Source organism: Aplidium turbinatum, chromosome 3 (genome assembly GCF_918807975.1).
Source record: "Aplidium turbinatum chromosome 3, kaAplTurb1.1, whole genome shotgun sequence".
NCBI lineage: Eukaryota > Metazoa > Chordata > Ascidiacea > Aplousobranchia > Polyclinidae > Aplidium > Aplidium turbinatum.
Genome location: NC_137474.1, coordinates 33,764,077 through 33,790,802, shown reverse-complemented (window position 1 = coordinate 33,790,802; position 26,726 = coordinate 33,764,077). Strand labels below are relative to the sequence as shown.

The 26,726-nt window shown below is 39.2% G+C and overlaps 1 protein-coding gene across 2 annotated transcripts; it reads right to left on the bottom strand.

Moving 5' to 3' along the window:
* Positions 1-4,094: 4,094 nt before the first annotated feature.
* On the bottom strand, positions 4,095-18,144 carry LOC145766389 (GTP-binding protein 10-like). 2 transcript variants are annotated; one of them, XR_014288715.1, is made up of 10 exons: positions 17,815-18,144; positions 15,749-15,951; positions 15,384-15,478; positions 14,696-14,840; positions 14,386-14,459; positions 13,883-13,986; positions 10,320-10,454; positions 10,002-10,125; positions 9,238-9,725; positions 4,095-4,153 (listed from the first exon to the last, which is right to left on the bottom strand). XR_014288715.1 is itself a non-coding variant. In XM_082578095.1 (9 exons), the coding sequence occupies exons 1-9, from the start codon at positions 17,848-17,850 to the stop codon at positions 9,496-9,498; spliced, it is 1,146 nt and encodes a 381-aa protein (XP_082434221.1). In that variant the 5' UTR covers positions 17,851-18,144; the 3' UTR covers positions 8,854-9,495. The 2 variants fall into 2 exon arrangements, 1 of the variants encoding a protein (XP_082434221.1); XM_082578095.1 differs by lacking the exon at positions 4,095-4,153 and having other exon boundaries at positions 8,854-9,725.
* Between the last annotated feature and the right edge of the window lie 8,582 nt (positions 18,145-26,726).

Sequence of the window (26,726 nt, the reverse complement as noted above, 5' to 3'; positions counted from 1 at the left end):
GAAACACAAAATAAATTAAAGTGTAAGAATCATTAAATTCTCTCCTTGCATCTTACCATTGATATTCAAGGGTTTATTGTAAGAAATGCTCAAAGTTTCAACTGTAAAACCAAAAGTTTTGTTCAGGAATATAAAAACATCAAAACGGCAAACAAGCAAGTGCAGAGCATTACAGCAAAGCAGCTGCAATTCCTGCAACTGCAAGCTGCAAGCAATGTTTGAAACGATGTTGCCAGTTTTTTGTTAGTGTCTTTCTCCAGCACAGCCTAATTTTATTTTAAATTTAAAGCAGATTCTCTTATTCTCATACCGTAACTGTTTTCAGATTTTTATTGGAAAACTAGTGACAACAGTACCTTAAATCTGTCCATTTAGACCAGTGGTTTTTAACCTTTTTCATACCGCGACCCATTTTAACAACCCAATGTAACTAAAGACCCCCTTTCAAAAATTTTGATTCAGGCACATGTAATACATTGTGTATGCGCAATAGCCCGCCAATACCACAAAAAATATAATTAAAAATAATATCAATTATGATACCACTCTCTTAAAAAAAATACTCATTTATTGAATTCATGCACAAGGCAGCATCAGTGAGATGGCTGGTGTTGCATCTTGGCGACAAGCTTGTCTGTGCGTGGCGCTGTTGTTGCCAGAGCGCACCTTAGATCTGGCTCTACCATTAGGAAACGTTCAAATATTACGTAACGCCTTCGAGGGGGAGGGGGTTTATGCAAAGCGTTACATTAGCGCAAAGGCTCTATCCACTTTTAGAGTTCGGGGGGGTGATTTTTGGACAGTGGGCTAAAATCGTCATAGTCATTTTAACTTCTGGGGGGCTGCGCCCCCCAGACCCCCCATTGCAGCATCAGCTTCTTTCTGATCGAAGCATAGGGTTTTCAAGTCGTTTCACAAAGTATGTTTCAAAAAGGGCATTTTTGGGAAAGCAAACTGGTAGTCACTTAAGAAATATTTCTGGCACTGCAAATGAAAACTCGAACCAATCATAAACTACGTTTTTCGTGACGTGAAAAAGGGCGAAAAGAAGATGATATTTACAAAGCAAATCAAGTGCTGGATTTTCTATCAGCTGTTTGTTTATTTGTTTTTCATATTTTTACCCTGCATTGCGAGAAAGCGGACTTGAGCGCTATGCATCGGTGTACGTGACCCACGCTGCAGCCGACGGCAATGTCTGTTTCCGGTTGTCTACTCTACTTATGACTTAAATTTGGTACTACATTACTCGAAATCGATCACTGAGTAGAGGCAATTATACTCATAGTGAATTTTCTTCCCCAGAGAAACAACAGCAAGTGCGGGGTGGAGTCGAACATGCAGGCTCTCGAGTTGGCAGCTGGTTGGCTTTTTAGGGGTTAGGGTTAGAAAGTAGTCAGTTCATTGACGTGGGTTCGACTGATTGCTCTTTTTTCTTCTGTAATTACCAAATAAAGTTCAAAGCAAAGATTAACTCTCTGGCTAAGTGCGAGAAAGTCACAATTGGACGGTAGCCTCTTATAACATGTTCTGCAGTGGCAGAATTTTTTCTTGTTAAAGTGGCTACCAAGCAAGCTAAGTTAAAACACAGTGTAAACGCCGGTAGCCACTTTAACAAGTCGAAATTCTGCCACTGAAATTGACTAGAATGAAACCGCCAACCAATCATAAGTTAAGGTTTAAGTGACGTAAATAATGGCGAAAAGAAGATCATAGAAAGCAAATTAAATGATTGTTTTTTTGTCAGCTGGTTGGCTTAGGGGTTAGGGTTAGGGCTAGAAAGTATTAGTCATTTCATTGACGCGTGTTCGATTCCCACCTCTGCTATTGCTCTTTTTCTTCTGTAATTACCAAATAATGCTCAAAACAAGCATAACTCTCTGGCTGAGTGCTAGAAAGGTCACAATTGGACGGTAGCCTCTCATAACACGTTCTGATTGGTTGGCGGTTGCATTGTAGTCAATTTCAGTGGCAGAATTTCGACTTGTTAAAGTGGCTACCGTAAACGCCTGGCTTGTAGTTCAGGGTTGCCAAACCAAAAAATCATATTGAAATGAAATATATATTCATATTGATAAAAAATTCAAAATGAGCCAACAGCGAAAATATATTTTTCAAAATTTGATCAATAAAATAACACAAAACTTTTTCAAAGCCAAATGAGGGGGGGAGGTGATTTTGCATTGATCACCCCCCTACTCCAATTAGTGGGGGGGTGATCACCCCCCTCACCCCCCCTTGGATAGAGCCCAAGCATTAGCGTCACATCGGGGGGGGGGTTAAAGCAAAACGTTACGTAACGCTTTCGACGTAGTCCCGGGCTTTCGAGTACGGAATGGTAGTTTTTTGTGCTGAATTTGTAGTGAAAAAGTGTTACATGGGGGAGGGGGAATTGAAAAAAGCGTTACGTTGGCGCTACATGGGGGAAGGGGGTCAAAATTTCGGAAAAAAGGCGTTACGTAATATTTGAACGTTCTCTTAGTTTATTCCTGGCCTTGTTGCTCATTTTTAGCATTGTTGAGAAGCCAGCCTCGCGCAGACAGGTCGACGAAAAGGGTATCAGTAGTCGAATGGCTGCGTTTGACAAAATTAATAATTACCGTAGTGCATGGGGTCACCAACCTTTTTTGCATGCGGGCCACTTTGGCACTTAGGAGAGCTGTGGCGGGCCGCACTAATAAAATTTTAGGTAGGCCTAGGTTGTCTCTTATGCTAGAAAAGAACGCATTTCGTACCCAGTATCCAGCGCTACATGTTGTTAATATTTATCTTAAAATACCGCAGCAAAAACTCCACTTGTTTTGCGTACTTATAGCGAGGCGAGCGGTTTCATCAGAATATAGTATTTTTTGCCTTCATGCTGTTTAACTCCTCAACAAAAGTATTTTTGGTTATACTTGTGAGCTGATACCTTCTGCGGGCCGCACATAAAAGCGTGGTCATTTGGTATGCGGGCCACTTTGGCACTTAGTGGCCCGCATTTGGTAACCCCTGCCGTAGTGTATTTTTCTGCTTAAATCTTTCACGTTTTTTATTGTTTGTCTTCAAGATCTCCAGAGAAAAGGCAAACGACCCACCAATTTAATCTGGCAGCGCTGTTAACAATTGGCTTGGATGGTCCAATCTGCGGTACATTTTTAAATTCGAAAATGTCTTTGAAATTTTTTTTTTGGATAAAAAAAATTGCAGTTTTAACCTGATACAACCCCGATAGTTTAGTTGGTTAGCTCGTGACTTCGTGAACGAAAAGGCTTCCAGATCAAGCGGCGCTAGTTCGACTCGGGAGGTAAACACTTGAACCTGACCATAGAATCGACAAGGATGAAAGTGTGGCGTTTCCCATTCGCCAAAAAAGTAAGGCATGACTGATGAGCTGTAATAAAAATGTGGGTTTCGAAAACTAGAACTTAAAATTTCTTTCTTGTCGCGTCTGGAAATAAATATAAACTAGGATGACTTAGTCTAAATGCATTAAAAAAAATTGAAATTGATGAAACCAGGAGAAATGTAGGCAAACGTTAGCGTGCTGATTAACTAATTTTGTAAACGAAGCCATTATCTGTCAGCTGTATAGCTGCGAGGCGAGAGCTCTGGCACGCCACTAGAAAGAGCACCAGTTCGACACCGCTCAAAAGCAAACGACACTGTCCTTGACACTTGACAGCACACTTAAAGGCATGCCTTAAGATGAACGCAAAGACTGTCTTTTTTGCCTTCCAGTCTACATAAACAAAGTTTTTAATCCTCCAGGCGTAACAGAATACGACAAGAATGAACGAAAGCTACTGCAAAAATTCTGGCAACTTTTGGACTCTCTTGCTGGTGACTAGGCCAACAATGTTGAAAGAACACCAGAGTTTCATTTCAAAATAGGGTAGTTTGTCTCAAAAAGCTCCAACCAAATTTCTACTGGGGCACAGCCAGAACTATCTTCGAAATATCTTCGATCGCTCCTCAAACAACCCTGATTTGCCCTAAACTAATGGTGATGCTCATTCACCTGTTAGCAAAACATTTAACTTTAGATCTAAAAGTTAATCATAAACAATTCCACAAATTCATTGACATAATACAATTTTAATGCACTCTGCTTGGCGGGTGCCAGCCTTGTTTTCATTGTGATTGATGAATAAATGAAAATTCACCTTCAAAACTATAGTTCAGGTCCTTAGGGGAATCTTTAGGCTAAACGTGTTACACGTTGTTTTTTTGCATATTTTTGCAGTTGATCAACCCAACTTTGATTTTAGTGGGTGCCGCAACTTTTTGGGTCACGTGATCACCCCAAAATCGGGGATTTCCCCAGAAATCACGTTTCAGCTCTTTTTACGTCATTTTTGTGCAATTACATATTCGATTTTTGTATATTTTAACTTAAAAAGCACATACTAATAAGTGAGACAAAATAAACACAAAATAATTTAATTGATGACGTCATTGTGACGTCATCAAATATATTTTTTTGCTTTTTTAACCTATTTTGGTCGTTTGCTGTTGGTTTTAGTTGGAGTACCGGTTACTAAAACCATTTCACAATTCCTAAAAGTAGTTTCGTCATGATTGCGTCTTTTATGACGTCATCATTACATTATTAAAACTGGACAACTTCAAATTCAGGAACCAAAGGTAAGTTTATTCCGAAAAAAGCGATCAAATACTCTCATTATTAGTTTTGCAAATGCTTAAAATTTTACAATTGCAAGCAATAACAATAATTCCAGTACAGTATGACGCAATAACGACGTCATCAAGGGAATAACCAGAAGAGCAGCTACCAGGGGTGAATTTCCCTTTTGGTCATGCCACTTTAAAATTTAAAATAATTATGTAGCCCTAATTATGATCTACAAATCAAATTAATACACGACCCCAGATGATGCAATGTCAGAGTCTTAACACTGCTAATTCAAGATGAAAAAACTAGCGGTTTTCGATGTTAAATTCCTACCATACGTAATTTGATATTAAAAAAATTCGTGTACGACAAGTTTTTTCAAGTTACAAGATAGAGTTTAGAAAGTCAAAAGCATTTCTTGAATGATGATTGTGGATTGGAGATGAAACGTCAATGTGGATTGAAGATGAAACATCAGAGAGGATTGGATATTTTGTGGTCGAATTGCATGTTTCGTACTCGCATGAACAAAGACTTGTGCATTTTATGGATTTTTTCTTACAGGGACATCGAGAGCCACAAGTAGACTGACAAAACGGAACAAGCTGATTTGCATCATTATGTTTCCAACCCCAAGCTAAAGGAGAAGGTAGTTGCTGAACATTTACGAGGCTTGATTTCCGTATTTCAGCTTGATGTATCGCTCTGCGTGTATGTTGCATCAAAGCAGCTGACGTTGGTGGCAGCTTTTCAATAGTGCAACCATTGGTAAACATCATATAACGGCATTCGTCTACATCCGTGATAGTAGGACCATTGCCATAAAGAGCTATGACATACTTTTGTATGTCATTTATAGAACTAGGTGAGCTAGAGAAATTCAGAGTTAAATAAGCCACACATTGCGGTAAGATTAAGCATCCAACAATCCCAAGCCTTTTTTTTGGAAGACGAAACAGTATCACAGATTGTGATAGCATAAAACAAAGGTAAAGAAGCGCAAATCATCTGAGATTGAGGTGAAGATGAAACAATATCATGGATTGGAATGAAGCGAGTTTTTTCTCCAACTCCAAATTCAACCCATAGTTTACAGATTTCTAACTTGTCAAAACACGAAATTGCAATAATTACCACATCAGTATCTATTGTTTTGACTATGGCATCGGATTTTCCATGTTTCACATGGAGAAACATACGGGTGTCTGCCTCTTCGTGATCACATGGAGAAACATCAGACATGTCCAATGTTTGATTGTTAAGAGCTGTATCTAATGATGTTACAACAATCGTAAACAAGTTTGGATCGACTGAAGTTATCACAGCTTGTTGAACCAGTTGATATAACGCAGTTTTGTTGCTGTCATTTCCCAAAAACTCAGACCAGTTGAGAGGAAAACGAGTATTACTTGTGACAGCCACGTAACATCCAGACCCTGTTTCTTGCAGAAGATAGGCCTCAGATAGCTACTGCCATCACAGAACATGCCACTTGCCAGCAGTGTGATGTCAGCCGGTTATGAAGTAGTGAAAGAATCTGCCTCGAAAACCGATCACTACGTCCTTGATGGAGGGTTCTTGTTGCATCGAGTGCCATGGAAACTGGAGACAGTTATGGGTCTATTGCACAGTCGTATGCAGATTTTACCATTCGTCATTATCGCTTAGCAACGGTGGTCTTTGATGGATATGGTGGTCCGTCTATCAAAGACAATACCCATCAAAGACGCGGCATGAACGTCCACCCGGTTGTTCACTTTACTGTAGACACCGAGTTCATTGGAAAGAAGGAGCAGTTCTTGCCTCGAGCTTCCAACAAGGATTAATTTCTGCTCAACTGAGGAATAGAAGCTGCAATGTGATGAACGCTCCAGGTGATGCAGATGTTGACATCGTCAAGACGGCAGATGGACAGTCCTCATCGACATAGTACGGCTTTAATTGGTGAAGACACAGACCTTTTAATATTGATACTACGCTATGCTGACACTGACCCAGACATTAAAGACCTCTACTTCCGCTCCGAAAAGGCTTACGCAATCAAAATACACGACATCAACAAACTTAAAGCAATCATCGGACCAGACATAATTATGCTTACAGCTCCTCTTCATTCATGCATTCACCGGTTGTGATTCAACGTCAAGGATATTTGGTATCGGGGAGAAGACGCTTTCAAGAAACTAGTGAAAAGTCAACCAATAATCAAAGAATGTGCAAATTGCTTTATTCTCCCAAATCAGACAAACCACATCATTAAGGATCTTGGAAACAAAGCTATGACCGTTATGTTTGGCAACGATGACAGTAACCTAGAAACACAGCGATACAATACATTGGTCAAGAAAATTAAAACAGCCAAATCCTTTGTTCACCCTGAACGCTTGCCACCTACATCATCCTTTACCAAATTCCACTGCCTCAGAGTTTACTACCAGATTATGGTCAGGATGGGTAGGCTACTGACGATGGTATGGATGCTCTAGACTGGGGATGGAAAGTAGACAATAATCAGATGGTTCCAATCATGACGGACATGAAAGCTGCCCCGGACAACCTACTGAAAGTGATCACTGCAATTGCGAATCGTGTTCACCTCACTGTAGTTGCCGGAGATATGTGCTACCATACCATGCTGGATGTGGACCATGCCAAACTGGTTCATGTGTCCATACAGCAATCACATAATTACAGACGATGACATCGAGAGTCACAGCGATGAGCATTAGTAATACTTGATCCATTTGCTTTCTTTACGCTGATTATGTCAAGAGTCTACATGACCACATCGTATGAGCTCTTTATGCCTGCTCAGTTAACCCAAATACATATAGAAATTTACCGGGTTTATTAATAAACAATACATTGTTATTGTACATTTTTAATTGTTTTGGCAGCCATCTTGGATTGCCATATTGAATTTATAGGCTATCAGATAATTTAACAATTCTGAGAATGGTCTCATTGACTTCACAAGGTATAAAAACCTAGATATAGACACCAAAACTACACGTTTTGGTCATATGATAACCTAGTTATGGTCAATTTACTGTCATTTTAATGGTTTGGCAGCCATCTTGGTTTGCCATATTGAATTTATAGGCTATCAGATAATTCAACAATTCTGACAATAGTCTCATTGACTTCACAGGGTATATAAACCTAGATATAGACATCAAAACTACATGTTTTGGTCATATGATGACCTAGTTATGTTCAATTTACTATGTTATTTTAATGGTTTAGCGGCCATCTTGGATTGCCATATTGAATTTATAGGCTATCAGATGAATTAACAATTCTGAGAATGGTTTCATTGACTTTACAGGGTATAAAAACCTAGATATAGACACCAAAACTACATGTTTTTGTCATAGGATGACCTAGTTATGGTCAATTTACTATTATTTTAATGGTTTGGCGGCCATCTTGGATGGCCATATTGAATTTATAGGCTATCAGATAATTCAACAATTCTGAGAATAGTCTCATTGACTTCACAGGGTATAAAAACCTAGATATAGACACCAAAACTACATGTTTTGGTCATATGATGACCGAGTTATGGTCAATTTACTGTTATTTTAATGGTTTGGCGGCCATCTTGGATGGCCATATTGAATTTATAGGCTATCAGATGAATTAACAATTCTGAGAATGGTTTCATTGACTTTACAGGGTATAAAAACCTAGATATAGACACCAAAACTACATGTTTTGGTCATATGATGACCGAGTTATGGTCAATTTACTATTATTTTAATGGTTTGGCGGCCATCTTGGATGGCCATATTGAATTTATAGGCTATCAGATGAATTAACAATTCTGAGAATGGTTTCATTGACTTTACAGGGTATAAAAACCTAGATATAGACACCAAAACTACATGTTTTGGTCATATGATGACCGAGTTATGGTCAATTTACTGTTATTTTAATGGTTTGGCGGCCATCTTGGATGGCCATATTGAATTTATAGGCTATCAGATAATTCAACAATTCTGAGAATAGTCTCATTGACTTCACAGGGTATAAAAACCTAGATACAGACACCAAAACTACATGTTTTGGTCATATGATGGCCGAGTTATGGTCAATTTACTGTTTTGTTCAATGGTTTAGCGGCCATCTTGGAAGCTATCTTGAAAATAACCACTTTCCGGAAGTTGGATTCCTTAAGATTTTGAATATGTTAGTACTGACACTCAATACTAATCAAATCAGTTGAAAAACCATTGGTAACTTATTGTAACCAAAAAAGTAACACCAACAACAAACAAGCGACTACAATAAGAAAAAAACAAGCAAAAAATTAATACATGACGTCACAATGACGTCATTAATAACATAATTTTGTGCGATTTTTATCTCGTGTATTTTGTAGTGGCAGTCAGTCCAAATGTAAAAAAATAACGTATCTAATTGCATAAAAATGCCGTGAAAAGAGCTCAAAATTGACTTGGGGGGAATCCCCGATTTGGGGGTGATCACGTGACCCAAAAAGTTGCGGCACCCACTAAAATTGAAGTTAGATTCATCAGCTACAAAAAAATGCAAAAAAACAACGTGTAACACGTTTAGCCTAAAGATGCTCATTTTTGCCCCTAAGGGCCTGAACTTACTAGAGGTTTTTATGATTGTGTCGTCATAAAAAATAACGTGATGCGATCTACTAAAAAGTTTCACAATTATAAATTAAGATAAAATCATTCGAGTTCTTGTGCAGACTTTTGACTAGGACTAAATTTACGACTCAGACAAACAAGGTTTTGTGGAAACATGACAAACCAATGGCCCACAAGCAGCTGTTCAAAATACTGAACAAAAGTTGGCTCAAAAACAAGAAGACATTTCTTCAATAGGCAAGAGAATAAAATTTGTTATAGCATTAAAGTCGTGTTTTCTTCATCCTCAATTAGATTAAAATCGTCTTTATTTGTTTCGAGTTTTAATTGTTCGTCTTTCGCAAATGCCATGTGGTCGATTTCTTCTCTTATTCTCGTTTTCAAATGAGAAATGCCCGTATTTTTAACGGCGGATATTGGCAAAATGTCTTTGAATGTCATTTGTTTTTCAGGTATTGCGTCTTTGGGTAGTGAGCCAATATGATCTGCGAAGAAGAAATAGTAAATTCTAAGAAAGAACTCTTTGATCATTAAGATTGTAACAGCTAATCACTTATTGTTACAAAACGATAAAACGTTGTTGATTTTAAAATGCATAGGCCACTATGCTTGCAACTGAAATGCCGAAAGAATTTAACCAGACAGCAATCAGTCGTTTTTTTACGTTGATTCAACGTCTTTTGCTGTCTGGGTAGAGAAATATCCTACTCGATGAGCGGATAGTCTACAATGAAGAGCAACAGATGTAGATAGTGATTTACCTCGCCAATTGTCCAGTTTAAACTTGAGTTCTTCAAGTTGTTCTTGTGTTCCAGCAAGATCCATTTTGTTGACCGTCAAAATGGCCGGTTTGTTAGTCATGCGTTGGTCGTATAATTCTAATTCCTAAAGTTGAAAATTGACTTAAAATGAAGGAATCGTGTATAACGCAAAACGCATTGCTGCAGTTTCCAGTATTTTATACTCTGTGCTTATGATCTGCGGCGTTTTTCTAGTTTTCTATGAAAGAACTAAATCTACCAAAAAAATGTAACAACCACTTGCATCATGTATTTATAAAACATGACATTGCAACTTACTTTCATTAATAGCTGAACTGTCTGAAACGCATCTCGAAATTGCGATTTATGAGACAACTGGAAGCCAGTGACGTCAACGGTAAAGAGCAAGAGATTGGTTCGCTCAATGTGCTTCAAGAACATGTGACCACGGCCCTGAAATAGTAATGATGACAAACTTCATAGCTGTACATTGCGGATTTGGAGTAAAGCGTGTCTCAACAATTTAGGGCCTAAATTATATGTTAATTAATGGCAAGCACAAATGCCGCAACCGGTTCGAACTAATTGCAATAATCAGTGATGTAGAAAGTTTTTTAGCCAGGTTTAAATTAATTGACGATATTGAAAAAGCTCATAAACGTGGAGGCGTAACTGTGGTCCTGCTGCTGTGTTGCGCATGTCAAAATATTCTGTAGGAATTTGATTCAGAGATGGACTGCAGAGCAAGTTACAAAAGAACAATGCCAGGAATTTAACGACAAAAAGTTTACATAACGTTTACAGGCCTCGAAATATCCGGCGGTCATGGCGGACATGACCGCCGGAATGACCTCGAATGTCTGCCGAAGCCGACTCATTGGTCGGTCATAAATGACCGCCGCAAAATTCTTGACAAGAATAGAGCTAATGCAGCAAAAATATATATATTTTAAATTTTAATTGTTACAATTGTTTGTTTAATGCGAACAAATACGGAGCTGAAACAATAATAGTACAGGCAATTGCTTTAAAGATCACATTAGAGTGGAGTGGTTAACAGCTGATGGCAAAAGTAGCCATTTTTACATCATTTCAACGCCTTGCAATGTTGCCTTGAAATAAAGTTGTCTGAACTTTTCGGCAGAAATCTATTCTAATTTTAACAATGAGGATTATTGCGTTACATTGATCGTTTGTTAAAAAGAAACGTCACAGAGAAGCAAGTCTCAGCTGGGTTCCGCACGTGCTTAGGCGAATGTGGCGACCTTATTCACGCTGATACTGATAGAAATAGAATTTCTGCACAGAAGGGAGGGTGTTAGACGCATTTTTCTCACACCATTAGATAGAAATAGAATGTCTGGTTAAGCTGCTGTATTTTACGAATAAGGTCCAGGTGAATTGAGTATAGCAACAAACAACACTGCCATCGTCTTCCTCACATGTTGAGGTGTTTTTCTTTGCTGAAAAGAATATTGGGTGATTGGCGTACATCCTTGAGGGCTAACACTATTGAGTCACTAATGCGCATTTGCCTGGACGGTCCTGAACTGGAGATTTACGACCCCGCGCCGGCAGTAATCGCTTGGCACAACGATTCTATAATGCGAAAACCACGGAATAAGTGATCGTAGTTGCTTTTGTAATAAGGAAATTTGGATTGTTATTTTCAATTGTGTTTATTGCGTCATTACACGACTATCATTAACGCACTTTTACTGTTTTATTTTTTTTCTCTTGTAAGCTTATTATGGCAAAATTGTCATTTCCGTAGGGTGGCAGATGACTAGTAGACCGTATGGTCGTCTCGTTGTCTCCCTGTCGGTATGGGAACTTGTGTAACTTTTGCATTGTGTATATTACTTGCATATTTCAAAATGTACCTATGTTCCTGTTACTGACAAATAAAACATTGATTGATTAACGCACTGATTTATTTGCAAGCAGTCTGCTCCAGAATACTTCAGGCTCGGTTAATTAACCAATCAACCATTGCAGAGTTATTCTATTGTAGAAAATCTTCTTCTACAAACACGACTGCACAATACTGTAGTGTGATTTTGTGCAAAATCTACATGCAAAAAATATGTCCGGTTGAGATATTAAATGTCCGCTGAAAGGGCCAGTCCGGTAGGACATGCTTGACCGCCGGAAAAAAGTACAAATTTCGAGGCCTGCGTTTAGATGACCAGTACGATTGAAAAACATACTAGATTCACATTCTTTAGTACAACAGCGCATAAGACACCTAAACACTTAAAACAAAGCGAACCGACTCCCGAAACTACATTAATACAGTTAACACATAATATCAAACAATTTGATGCTGGTATTCTACTGATACTGAAAACTAAAAGTAGAATTCCTTAAAGATAGGCGAATAAAAAATCCTCTAGTTCTCAGGCAGCAAATTTGCCCTTTTTACCTTTATTCAATGTCTATAGACAATCAATGTAAAAAGAACTGATTAACTAGCTGAATCAGTTGAAAAGTAAATCATCATGGGCAGGTTTTTTTTAAGGTTTGGTTTGGGTGACCGCTAAGTAGTTTTAAGAGACCGCAAGTGTTTCATATAAACAGGCCTTAAAACTCGTGTTTTTGTCCGGCAGCCATCGTGGCCTACCGAGAGCTCTTTCTCGGCGGCCAACTCTGCGTGCTTGGAGGCCAAAATACAAAACAACGATAGCACAATTAAATAGAATTAAACTTGCAACAATGCCAAAATGATCACTTAGTGTTATTGAAGTCTCAGCGTCCTGCTATAGAATCGTTGTACCACGCAATAAATGCTTTATCGGGATTGTAATCCGGTATTGTGGGACCATCTAACGACCCTAAATTATTTCAACTGCACACCGCCTTTCGTAAAACCTGACCATTTATACCGTTATGATGTCACCATTTAGGGTGTGAACTGTGACGTCACTATCCCACAGCGGAAACATTTCTCAACTCTGAAGACACGTGTTTTCCCCTCGGATGTCAATTAACCTTTCCAGATAACAAAATCCGTCATTTTGGCATTGATTCTACGTTTGCAGTGGTTAAATTAGGGTAAAAATGACGAATTTTGTTGTCTGGGTAGTTCTCCCTTTTAACAACGATTCAATGTCCGACAACATTGAATCAACATAAAAAAGACAACATTGCCAGCCAATGTAAATTAGCACTTCGGATTAACGCTTTGTTAAAATAAATGTCGGGAATTACAAACAAGACTTATAACCGGTGATCGCAGCTGGACATTTTCCATACAATAGCAAATGTTTCCGCACCATATAACAGTGGTGATTATGACGTGCTGACCTAGTTTTGCAACACTTTTTGATACTAGATATTTTTGACAGTTAATCCACGATCTTTCTATTGCAAAATTAAATAATTAGCTGAAGAAACCGGCGGCCAAATTGGCCGACTGAGGAGGCAGCACCGGCGGTCATTCAAGCACTACTTAGCGGCCATGTCCGCGATGGCCGCCGGCTGCTTTAAGGCTTGTATAAATACCAAAAAATAGCCATATTTGCTTAAGACATAGCGAGAAACAACCATTACTTTTCTACTGTAGTTGCAAGTCCAAATTTTAGGAAACCGCTGGAGAAATTTGGGGGATCGTTTCGGTCCCCCAAAACACCTTAAAAAAACACTGATCATGGGCGTGATACCAAATGTGCAAATAACATTTCCAAACCTGTCGCGATATAATTTGAAGATAAATTATAAGATCATGTACTCAGTTGCGCCTCTGAACGGCTGCATTGACACTGTCTACTTTGTAAAGCGCTGAAGAGCAACACATTCTGCGATGAAAACAGCGCTATATAAAAACAAGCATTATTAATATTTTTAATTTGAAGACTATGCGGCAGTGAAAAGCATCTCACCAAGTTCATATGAGCTCCTTCAATTAGTCCGGGCAGGTCAGCAAGTTGAATTTGACGATGGTCTGGGTATGTGATCACACCCAGCTCCGGCTTGATCGTGGTAACTAAAACGTGGAAGGAACGAATTAAACAACGTAAAATGCGAAACCAGACATTTTCAGGCAATTTCAATATGCACACAAACATTTGTGTACTTGATTGATAATCATTTTTGAGCTCAAACCATGCAAATTCAGACAGTTTGGTACAGAAAAGTAGTAAGACTTGGGACGAGCAATCGAACATGCAATGCTTCACGAATCAAATGATGATAATGGAGGACAGAGATTAAGTTGGAAAATACTGTGGAGAACAATATGTGTAGAGTTGGGCTAAACATACGAGATGTAAAGCCTCGTAAGATCAGCAAACTCAGTACCAGCAAGAAACACTGCAGTAAAGCAAGAAAAAATGTAATCTTTACAATGTTGCATAATTAAGTTTTGATAAACGACAAGACTTACATGGATATTCGGCAACTTTTGGTTCAGCTCTTGTCAAAGCACGAAGCAAAGACGATTTTCCCGCATTTGGAAACCTAAACAGCAACAGGTAGTTAGTACTAGTAGTTTTAATATGTTGTTGAAGAATGGTTTTAATGAGTTTCCACTGTATTTATTTTCAATACCTCCGAATGAACTTTTGAAACGATACCTACCTTGTACAAATTTTAGGTGAAACAAATACATTTATCTCATAATTTTCCGCTTGATGCATTTAGCACTTGGCGAGGTAAAACGTCAAAATAAGCTAAATCAAAAGTGTTCCACCCACCCTACAAATCCCACATCGGCGATTAATTTTAAGTCCAACCAGATTATCTTTTTCTTCCCTTTAGATGGAAGAAAATTGCTTGATCTTCTACCCCCTTTTCCACCGGTGGCTACAAGGACTTTATCGGAAGGTGTTGATATCTCTCCTGCATGTAAGATAAAGTTTTCAAAAACGAAGGAAATTAATAGACTTAGTTTCGTATGATAGATTAAGTTTTGCTTTAACAGCATGATTGTTGTATATTTCACAAGTGTAGATACAAACGACTTGTTTTAGCCTGATATTGTGGGTTCATTAAGTGGCAGTACTAGTAGCGGTCATCATTGTCACCGGTCATTGCACATGACTAGGGAACTGTGTTCTGATAGCTAGTGACAAACCATTGCTACCATAGCAAACCTACAGCATCAGGCTAAAACAAGTCTTTCGTATCTACAATTGTGAAAAGAAATTACTAATGCAGAGGTGGTGATTCTTTCATAGCTTGTATTGTGAAATAAGAGTGTATATTGTTTGTGATGTTTCTTATGTCAACCCGCTACTACCACAGGAAACCTGCATTATCAGGTTAAAACAGGTTGTTTGTATCAACAAAAAGCCTAAAGTTCCAATAGAAAGTGGTCTACACGTGAACACAGGAAACTACAGCTGTATCTTAAATGCTTTACTCAACTGGTACAGTAATTACCTATTTTACTATTAGTTGAAGCATCTATGAGAGTAACTCCAAGAGGAACTTGAATGAATATACTAGCTCCCTTCAATCCAGATATGCTTCTTTTCCTTCAAGAGAATTATATGCGTTGCAATATGAACTACAAAAGTCTTGCAGCGTATTAAAAAAAATAACAGCCGGCACTACATAGGCTTTAAATTTTAAACATGCACAAACAAACTTTTTTCAGTATTGGTTTGTTTCATGGTTTGTTTCTAACTAAACATAACAACCAAAATGTTTCAATTTTTAACATGTATATATATATAGAAAGATATTGTACAAAATCAAACACATAAAAAAACACAAATTGATTATGACAATAGCACAGAGCTTACTGGCTGTTTTCCCCTGGGTCGGCAGTAAACCTCTTTGTTGGATAAAGTTGTTTAAAATTCTTCAAACTAAACATCTGATTTTGGTTTGCAGCAATATAAACATCACCTCCATTGCCACCAACTCCCCCAAGTGAAGGTAAACCATGACCACCACTTCCACCTCGGACATAAATTCGAAGTCTGTCTACAAATGTCTTGCTATACTGCAACATGAAAGGAAAGTTTAAACTTAACACAACTCGACCACAATTAGCTAGGCCTACCACATAAATTCGGTGCTGTGATAGGCCTACTGAATACGGTAGCACAAAAAAGCCAGTAGTGCAACTTCTACATATGCAAGACCTATCAGTGAGAAATTTTCCAGCAAGATTTTATTTGAGACGTTTAAGCATAATAGTTATCTGGTAAGCAGAAGTCCAACAGTAAGTCTATACAGACGAAATCGGTTAATAGTATACTGCTTAAACGTATCAATCGTTTATTTGAATCAAAACCTGAAATCCCAAACCAAATCCAATCTGATGTTAAGTAAAAACATCGGTTAAGCGCATACCGCTTATTAGAATAAGTTGGATAAAAGCATCAGGATTTGCTTCTAGTTTGCATACTTCATTCATTTAATCGTATAATTATACCCGTTAGCGAAAAGAGAATGTCTCTTTTTTGCTTCGCATTATTATTGTCTGCAATGTTCAAAGGCGAAATGAAGCAAAGGTGATACAGACGCATGCGTTCAAAACAAAGACAAGTGTCTGTAATCCCAGGCCATAATCTTATGTGCTAGACATCGCACTACAAAGAACCAATTTTCGCACAGCTGGGCTTCATTAAAACGGAAGAGTACACAAAAGGAATAATCACACTAAAGAAGTTTAAATGCTTTTGATGTCATTCGTCGGCGACTGGTCTTCCAAGGATTGGACATGGATAAATTATTTCGGCTTAAGAGGGAAGTGTTGGAAAGCATGTCCAAAAGTTTTTACCAGAAAACTTTGGAGAATTTTTTTTAAATGGCTGAAAAAAAGTAGCATATTGTTGTGAAATGCAGTGCATAATTTCATTTGTGCCGTTTCGTTCAGTTAAAAAACATTGCAAATTAATAATTTTACCAGACAGCGCAAAAGACTTGAAAAAAAAACTTTGCAATTTCAAAACAATGTGTGTGAGCCGTGTTTTTCTACCATAGCCTACCACTATTTTCGGAGGCCACGTTCCATACTCAAAACTACACAGCTGGTAGGAGCTAAAAATAGCACGCTTGAATCAAAAACGTCAAAGCTCGCGTTGTGACGTCACAGAGATCGGTGAGATTAAAAGAAGTCCGATTGTCGCAGTTTGCAGAAAAATGCTTTGATTATACCTGCTCAGCCAAGTCAGCAAAGCTGGTCTTTTTTACATTGTTTCAACGTCTGCAGATGATAAATCAATGTAAAAAGGACCAGTTTTGCTGGCTGGAACATACAGCATAGTGTTACATAACACAGAACTAGTAAGCTCTTTAAAGTTTAACCAGAATTGTAAACAGTTGTAGGAAGCATCAGTTGTAATGTGCGTCGCAGCCTAGTCAGCACAGACATCTTTCCAACAATTACGCCCATTCATAATAAACCTTATTTTTTAGTAAATTGGTTAAACAAATCAATCGTATAATCGTATCAAAACGTCTGGCAAATAGGTGATTCGATTAACCGATTTTGTCTGTATTGCATTACCAAACCTTCAGCAGTACGATAATAACACTAAGTCACAACCAAAGGCGAAAAATCTGCTTACAAAACTTTGATGTACCGTAGCATACAATATTAATATTTTTAGGGGCTTTGAATAACTTGATGTTAGCCTAGATTTATGTTGCTAATATGAATGTCAAAATTTTAAGAAAAATGAAAGAAGCATATTATTTTAAAAATAGTATGGTACTTTTAAAAAAACAACTACTGTATTTGCATCTTTGTAGGAAAATTGAAAATGAAAATCAAGTATGATAGGAATATGCATTATTTAGAAATGAGCAAATAAAAACAACTTTCTACTGAAAAGGAATCAATAAACAAAACACTCACAACTCGGTGGAAGCAACGAAGAGTGAGCTGCACCATTTTACACTCAACTTGATTTTCCAAAACAAAACAGAATTCGCTAGTTATACCAGGCTCATTATTCTGTTACACAATGTAGCAATTGAACCTGAAGACAAAAAATGTAATCTTTCGAAAGTAGGATAGGCTTACTGCTTCTTGAAAAGTAGGCTAACCATGTTGAGGCAGTATTAGTCTTCTAATCAGAATTGCTAAAATTGGTATACAAAAAAGCAACCTAGTTCGTACCCTGAAAAGATTGAGAGAAAAAAAATAAAAAAGCCGAAGTTGCTGATTGCAGTTTAACAGCACAAAGCCGAAGTTGCTGATCGGAGTTTTCAGAAACTACTCGAGGGTTAGCGGAAACTGCGGAAAGATATTTGCGGAAACTGCGATCAGCGAGGGTTAGGGTTAAAGAGCATTGATTACTCGATGGTTAGAGTCTGGGTAAGCGGAAACTGCGATCAGCAAGGGTTAGAGCCAGGGTTGCATTCCTGGGGGGGCTGAGCCCCCCGAAATACGAAAAGGCTTGATGTAGGGGGGGGCTCAGGGGGGGGCCCGTTCAAGCTTCCATTTTTCAGCTTTTCTGGCTGAACAACAACTTCTCGACTGAACAAGTAACACTTTAACAGCTTTTTCACAACAGAACTGCAAAAAAACACGAACATAAGTTGATAGCAATCGCCAATCATCACTTTTGTCAGAAACTCTCCAGACTGGGAATATCAACTTCGTAGTAGCTAATCGTCATGTCAAATGGACTGTTAATTCTCTACTTCAAATAAAAAAAGCTATTCAAGAAGGAAAGTATTCGTTTGATGAAGTTGTTAAAACTTGAGTCCCGAAAGTACAAAAAACTACTCCTTTAAAGGCACAACTAATAATATAATCAAAGCTCGACGTAGAGACTATCCTTCTTTTGGTCGTAATCGGTTTATTCAAGCTTTAGTTGACAACATTGGAAGCAGGATGGTGGATACTAACAATGAAAATTCTGTGAAGAGCTTAGAAATTATTGTACCAGAGCTATGGCCTGCTGCAGTCGAAGTTCCATGGCAAGAAGGGGAGCAGAGATTACGAAAAATAGAGGAGAGATTTCATGTCATCACTCCTATTTCTGATTTTCGATTGTATGTTGACAATCCTTGTCATAGCCTATACCAGATACGATCAAGTTGCTCAAGAACGTAGTACTAAACATGATTCCTATAAGTTCTGCTGAAGCCGAACGTGGATTTCACAAATGAACTTGGTCATCACACCGCTACGATCACGGCTGACCATATCACTTGTTTCAGCATTGTTGTTCATCAGCATCAATGAACCACCTCCTCATTTATGGAATGGCACTGCGGCAACTCAGAAGTGGTTGCAGACTCATCGGTCGGCTGTGGATATTCAAGTTAAGCATTCTAAGCTGCCCACATTGAATGAACTCAGATCTCTGCAAAAACTGTTTGCTGGCTAAAATCAAGGACTGTCGTGGTGCTTATAACTTAGCCCATAAAACCAAAGACCTGGCAGACATAGGCTATTTGTTTTGTGTAATCTTGTTTGCACCAACTTGGAATATGCTTTTGCTGTAATTGGAGTTTTTTAAACTGTTCGTTAATAACTAAATGAGATTTTAGTGTAGCCTAACTGTCACATTGGCAGCTTATTGGTTCTTATATAGCAAATCTGCAACCACAAGCGCTCATTTCAAGAATTGCATTTCCTTACTTGCCTATTGCAGTCAATGTTTTTGCAAGTGTGCTTAGAATTGGCTCATACAAATAAGTTTACAATTGAGTTAAGAAATTGGAATTAGCTCATGCAAATCGAGTTTCAAGTGTAGGCCTACGCAGTAAAAAAAAGCAAAGGAGATTGCAGTGTAGCAACCAAGCCAAATTTCAAACTTATAATTTTATATCGGATTCAACCACGTTTTCACGTTTTGTTGCTTCTACCATGCTTCTACCTTTTTCTGCACTTCAAGCTATGTTTTAGCATGGGTTGTTTTTCGACATGATGTTCAGAAGTAAAAACAAACTGAACAGTGTTTCCTTTTAAAAAAGGTAAACATTGTTGGCTAACCTACACCGATTACTTATACATACTTTGTCTATAACAACACAGCTAAGTGTTAGAGCCCCCCCCAAAAAAATTTTAGGAATGCACCACTGGTTAGAGCATAGATTACCGTACTCTATGGTTAGACTTAGGGTAAAGGTTAGCGGAAACTGCGGAAAAATGTTTGCGGAAACTGCAATCAGCGAGGGTTAGAGCATAGATATCTTATATATAGATATGCAACTCAGTGGTGCGTAAGATGTTTGAAGGCTAACAGCGTAGCTATGGCTGTATGCATTGACTTCAAACTTGGCACAGCAAAACAACTTTATTTTTAATATATTTTTTTGGTTTTTGTTTAAATAAAACTTTCTTCGTTTTCAAGTTGACGTATGGATTGCTTGTGATGACGTCACATTCTCGTTCCGCATGGACTGCTTTATGGAGATTCTGGCGATTGAAAACTAATCACAGTCACAGAGGGTACCTCTAAATACCCTTTGTCAGGCATTGTAGGCATTGTCGGGCATTGTCAGGCATTGTCGGGCATTGTCGGCTTTTTGGGGGGTCGTGGAGCATTTTCAGGAGTTGTCGAACATTTTCAGGGGTTTCAGGTATTGTAGAGTAGGCTAACTACTTTCAGGCATTGTTGGGAATTTCTAGGCATTGTGTAGGATTTCCAGACATTGTCGATCATTATCAGTGGTTGACAGGCTTGTGAGGCATTGTCGAACATTTTCAGGCATTATCGAACATACTCAGGGGTTGTCGAGCATTTTCAGGGGTTGTCAGGCATTGTAGAGTAGCTATTTTCAGGCATTGTTGGGAATTTCCAGGCATTGTCTAGGATTTCCAGGCATTGTCGATCAATATCAGTGTTTGACAGGTTTGGTAGTCATTATGGAACATTTTCAGGCATTGTCGAACATGTTCAGGAATTGTCGAGCATTTTCAGGGGTTGTCAGGCATTGCAAAGTAGCTACTTTCAGGCATTGTTGGGAATTTCTAGGCATTATCTAGGATTTGCAGGCATTGTCGATCAATATCAGTGTTTGACAGGTTTGGTAGTCATTATGGAACATTTTCAGGCATTGTCGAACATTTTCAGGGATTGTCGAGCATTTTAAGGGGTTGTCAGGCATTGCAAAGTAGCTACTTTCAGGCATTGTTGGGAATTTCCAGGCATTGTCTAGGATTTCCAGGCATTGTTGATCATTATTAGTGGTTGACGGGTTTGTCAGGCATTGTCGAACATTTTCAGGGGTTGTCTAGCATTTTCAGGGGTAGTCAGGCATTCTAGATTAAGCTACTTTCAGATTTTGATTTTGATTATAATCTGATAAAAAACGCATTTCATTTTCACACAGGGCCGGATTTAGCTAATGGGGGGCCCGGGCACTTTTAGATCAGGGGCCCCCGTGCAAAAAAATTCGCCTACGGCGCGAAACACCCCCTCGACGTCTACAGTAGCATCAATCCAGCACTGCACAGCATTTTGCAGAAACCACAAAAGCTAATAGTAAAAAAATCACATTTTTTTCACGTAGGGGGGCCCTTTAAAAGTCGGGGGGTCCGGGGTACCTGCACCCTCTGCCCCCCCTCTAAATCGGGCCTGTTTTCACATGCTTTTTCTTGAAGGGGCGGCAAAATCTGAATCCACCCCGGGCGGCACATTCCCTAGCTACGCCACTGCCGACAATGCCTGCCAGAAAGAATCTAAAGTATTTTATAATGCCTGAGAGCCCCTGACACCTAAAAATATTCGACAATTCTTGAAAATTTCCGACAATGACTGATAATGGTTGACAACCATTGATATTGATCGACAATGCCTGGAAATCCTAGACAATGCCTTGAAATTCCCAACAATGCCTGAAAGTAGCTACTCTACAATGCTTGACAACCCCTGAAAATGCTCGACAACCCCTGAAAATGTTTGACAATTCCTGAAAATGTTCGACAATGCCTGAAAATGTTCCATAATGACTACCAAACCCTGTCAACCACTGATATTGATCGACAATGCCTGGAAATTCCCAACAATGCCTGAAAGTAGCTACTCTACAATGCCTGACAACCCCTGAAAATCCTCGACAACCCCTGAAAATGTTTGACAATTATCGCTACCGTAAATCTCACTCTAAAATCGTTCCGGCGCCCCTCTATCTCAGGTTTGTAAACTGCCTACAACAAGCTTTAATGAGTCACTGGAAATAAGCTTAAATGATAGTTCCAACGATCATGAAACAGAAGTTGCGTAACCTACGTGAAGAAAAGTTATTGTCTTGATTTTTCATAGTAGGCTATTCTGTGAAAACTTGAAATATGCGACATCAAAAATATTCCAAAGGAGCTCAAAAGCCACCACTCGCCAAGCCCAAACCGTACAATAATAGCCTACCATAGATACGCTAGCCAAGCTGGCAACCTTGATTGTTGATTGTGTCCATAAAGTCAGTCGAGCGTGACGATAATTCCACGATTGCTGAGTTGCATATCTATATGTAAGATATCTATGGTTAGAGCATAGATTACTCTAAGGTTAGGGTAAGGGTTAGCGGAAACTGCGGTTAGCGGAAACTACGGAAAATTTTTTGCGGAAACTGCGATCAGCGAGGGTTAGGGTTAGAGCATAGATTAGTCTATGGTTAGGCAGGCCTCGAAATTTGTACTTTTTTCCGGCGGTCAAGCTTGTCCTACCGGACTGGCCCTTTCAGCGGACATTTAATATCTCAACCGGACATTTTTTTGCATGTAGATTTTGCACGAAATCACACTACAGTATTGTGTAGTCGTGTTTGTAGAAGAAGATTTTCTACAACAGAATAACTCTGCAATGGTTGATGGCTTAATTAACCGACCCTAAAGTAGCCTATAGGCTACTGGAGCAGATTGCTTGCAAATAAATCAGTGCGTTAATGACAGTCGTGTAATGACGCAATAAACACAATTGAAAACAACAATCCAAATTTCCTTATTACAAAAGCAACTACGATCACTTATTCCGTGGTTTTCGCGTTATAGAATCGTTGTGCCAAGCGATTACTGCCTCCGCGGGGTCGTAAATTTCCAGCTCAGCACTGTCCACCGGCAACGACAAATGTGTCTAACACCCTCCCTTCTGTGCAGAAATTCTATTTCTATCAGTATCAGCGTGAATAGGGTCGCCACATTCGCCTAAGCACGTGCGGAACCCAGCTGAGACTTGCTTCTCTGTTACGTTTCTTTTTAACAAACGATCAATGTAACGCAATAATCCTCATTGTTAAAATTAGAACACATATCCTGCCGAAAAGTTCAGACAACTTTATTTCAAGGCAACATTGCAAGGCGTTGAAATGACGTAAAAATGGCTACTTTTGCCATCTGCTCGTTAACCACGCCACTCTAATGTGATCTTTAAAGCAATTGCCTGTACTATTATTGTTTCAGCTTCGTAGCCTATTTGTTCACATTAAACAAACAATTGTAACAATTCAAATTTAAAATATGTTTTTGCTGCATTATTTCTATTTTTGTCAAGAATTTTGCGGCGGTCATTTATGACCGACCAATGAGTCGGCTTCGACAGACATTCGAGGTCATTCCGGAGGTCATGTCCGCCATGACCGCCGGATATTTCGAGGCCTGGTTAGGGTTAGCGAAAAGTGCAGAAAAATGTTTGCAGAAACTGCGAGGGTTACGGTTAGCGGAAACTGCGATCGGCGACTTCGTGCTATCTTTTTCTCGGTATTTTTAGGGAGAAAATTTTAAAAGGTTTGCGAAAACTGCGATCAGCGACTTCCGCTTTTTTTAATTTTTTCTCTCGATCTTTTTAGGGTACGAACTGTTCAGGGTACGAACTAGGTTGCATCCCAAAAACCATAGTGCCAACAAAATTGGTACGTATATATAGCCTAATCTTTCATTTATATATATACTAGTTTATTGCAATTCCAAGCACAAAGGTGGAATGCAGCACAATTTCAACCAATAACAACAGAACCCACTGAAAATATCCTCACCATATCATAATGTCATCACATTATTACCGGTACCGTACCCAACTAGGTGCTCTTCCACAAGACGCCCTGTTGGTCAACCAGACAAAATGATGACGTCACACACATTGGAATGGACTATTATGAAGGAGGAAGTGCGGGGTGGAATTGCAATGAAACACACCAGAAGGAAATCGTCTCCCATTTATTGATTTGTTGTTCAATTTAAAGAAATTTGCGATCGTTGAAAAGCACAAGCATGGATCTAACCAACTAAGTTAATACCAAGTCCCAAAATACTACTAGCTCCATCTGGTGGCCACTTAAACTTGACCAAATTCAAATCATTATCAAAAGTTTATTTGCAATGATAAACACATTAAACGACAACCAATTAAAAGAACATGTTACTGTTTATTGAAGGGCTAACTTTCATTTTTATACCTTATTTAATATATGAGCAATCGTTGTTCGAAGACAGCCCCTGGTCACAGCGGTAAACCATAATTTCTTCGTGGGAAAATTGTAACTTAAAGTTCCCGGATCCTTTCGTCTGCATATAATGACCGAAGAAACACACACTTGAACTTCTTTTCAAACAGTGTATTTCTGTAAAAATTAGCCCACGGCTACCAAAAACGAGGGGGTGCAACGCGTACACCACTTAAACTGTCACTACACAACAGATTACTTGGATAAAAGACGGAACCTTTGTCCAGCTAGCAAGCACTAAGCCAACAGTTAAATGTGCGGCCAACTTTCAAACAATCATTTTACGAATGACCAGAATAGATAGCAATATCTCAAATTCACGTATGCAGTACTGTGACGCAATAGTGAAATCAATTGTCACGCAATTCAAAACAGGTGTCCAAAGCTAGTGAACCAATGCATTCATGTTTAAACAGGCCCAAACAGGTTTGAAACAAGTCTATGAACAATGGTGCAATTTCGGCACACTTTCCAGCAACTTCCATGACGTAATATTCAGTAGACTTGAACGGTTTTATATGACGTTTGATTTGGTGAAAATTGTCGGGAACATAGCGGCCCCTAGTTATGACAGTCTGACATGGCATAACTAAAAAGAATTGACGACAATTGTGAGCCAATGAATAAAAACACATGATACACTAATTGTTTGAATCACTCACGTTTAAGTTAATACGTAAATACAAAGGGCTTGCAAAGAATGAACAGCAATAAGAATAAACACGATGATACATGAAATTGGTACCATAGGTATTAGGTACACGCAAAAAATGACGCTATATACCATGGTTGCGATAATAACCGACTGTTCTGGGCTCAGACAAGGGTCGGCCACCGCAGACAAAACCAGGCTTAAACCCTAACACTTAGGTGTTCTTTACGGGGGCGAGGCACGAAATATCCCTCAACACGTAGTCTACTTTCACTTTCCCCGTACTCTCATCATAGTTGCAGACGGCAACTTTGGCTCTACGAACCACAGGCTTCCCTTTCCTAATTTGTGGAACTACCTCATGCACCCTCCCAAGTTGATACTTCCCACGTTTACCAATGTCTTGGAGAGAACCTACCACTACAAGTTGACCAGGCTCCAAATTCTCGGCCATTTTTAGCCATTTTTTCCGGCCCTGAAGACCTGGCAAGTAAAAATCGATCCATTTACTCCAAAACTGCTGAGAAAGTGACAAATTGAACCGATAATCCCTTCTTAATTGGTCACGATCATGTGGTTGCCCAACAGCACAGTATGGGTCTAAGTATGGGGTCAAAAGTGAGGCAGGGGTGATGACAGTAAAATCCCTAGGGTCGTCACTCAAAGGTACCAAAGGGCGTTCGTTCACGATCCGAACGGCACTGCCTGTGTACGTAAGCAGTTCAATAAAATTGGGCTTACGAATTGAAGAGTCCAAAATGTGAAAAAATGCAATTTTAAATTGTTTAACCATTGCCTCCCAGGCGCCACCTTGCGCCGGAGCATACGGGGGTATAAATTCCCAGTTTATCTCTCTCTGTCTCAGGGCGTTGTGAAATTCAGCTGATTCTATCAACTCGGGTAACTTCTTAGATGCTGCCTGAAAGGTACTTCCATTATCGGAATAGATAGCATTAACCTGCCCACGTAAATCTGTAAACCTTGTAAAGGCAAGTAAAAAATCACTCAGCGACAATGACGTAACCAGCCCAACATGAATAGCGCGAGATGCCATACATGTGAATAAGAGTCCCCAAGCTTTTTTGTGACTCCTACCTTCAACAAAGGTCAATGGTCCAAGATAGTCTAAGCCGCAATCAAAAAAGGGTTTCCTATGGGCAGTTGTGCGAGACAAAGGTAAATCAGACATGAGCTGCCTTATAGGCCGAGCTTTCTCAATCGCACATACACCACAATCATTAAGATACCTCTTCACGGAAGCATTACCATTAGCGATCCAAAACTTCTGTCGCGTAGACAACAAAGTGTGCTGTACTCCACAGTGCGCATTTCGATTATGATGCGACAGTACAACAAGCCTAGTGAAGGGGTGTTTCGAAGGCAAAACAATCGGATGCTTTGCTTCTAGAGAAATCTCGGGAGAATTACTTAAGCGCCCTTCAATGCGGATTACACCAGCATCATCTACACAAGGTCTGTACTTTTTAAGTGAACGCAATTCTTTTAAGCGTTCCTTCTCACGTTGCGAAGCGCCAACACTACCCCGCTTTATCACTTCCTCAAGGGCATCCGGCGATCGCTTGGTCATTAAATGTACCACATCGCCATACACGCTCTTCTGAACAAGCTTCACAGTCAAGTCTAAGGCACTGTTAAGATAAGAGGCGTCCAGTTTTGGCTTCACAAAGCTACGCTTTCTCGTTTTACAGCACAAATATTCA

Coding starts and splice junctions, on each gene's coding strand:
- LOC145766389 (XM_082578095.1), bottom strand. CDS start 17,850: ATGGTGCAGCTCACTCTTCGTTGCTTCCACCGAGTT. Junction 13,987..14,385: donor AAAAGTTGCCGAATATCCAT/GTAAGTCTTGTC, acceptor TCCACGTTTTAG/TTACCACGATCAAGCCGGAG. Junction 9,726..10,001: donor TAAACTGGACAATTGGCGAG/GTAAATCACTAT, acceptor TCTTCTTCGCAG/ATCATATTGGCTCACTACCC.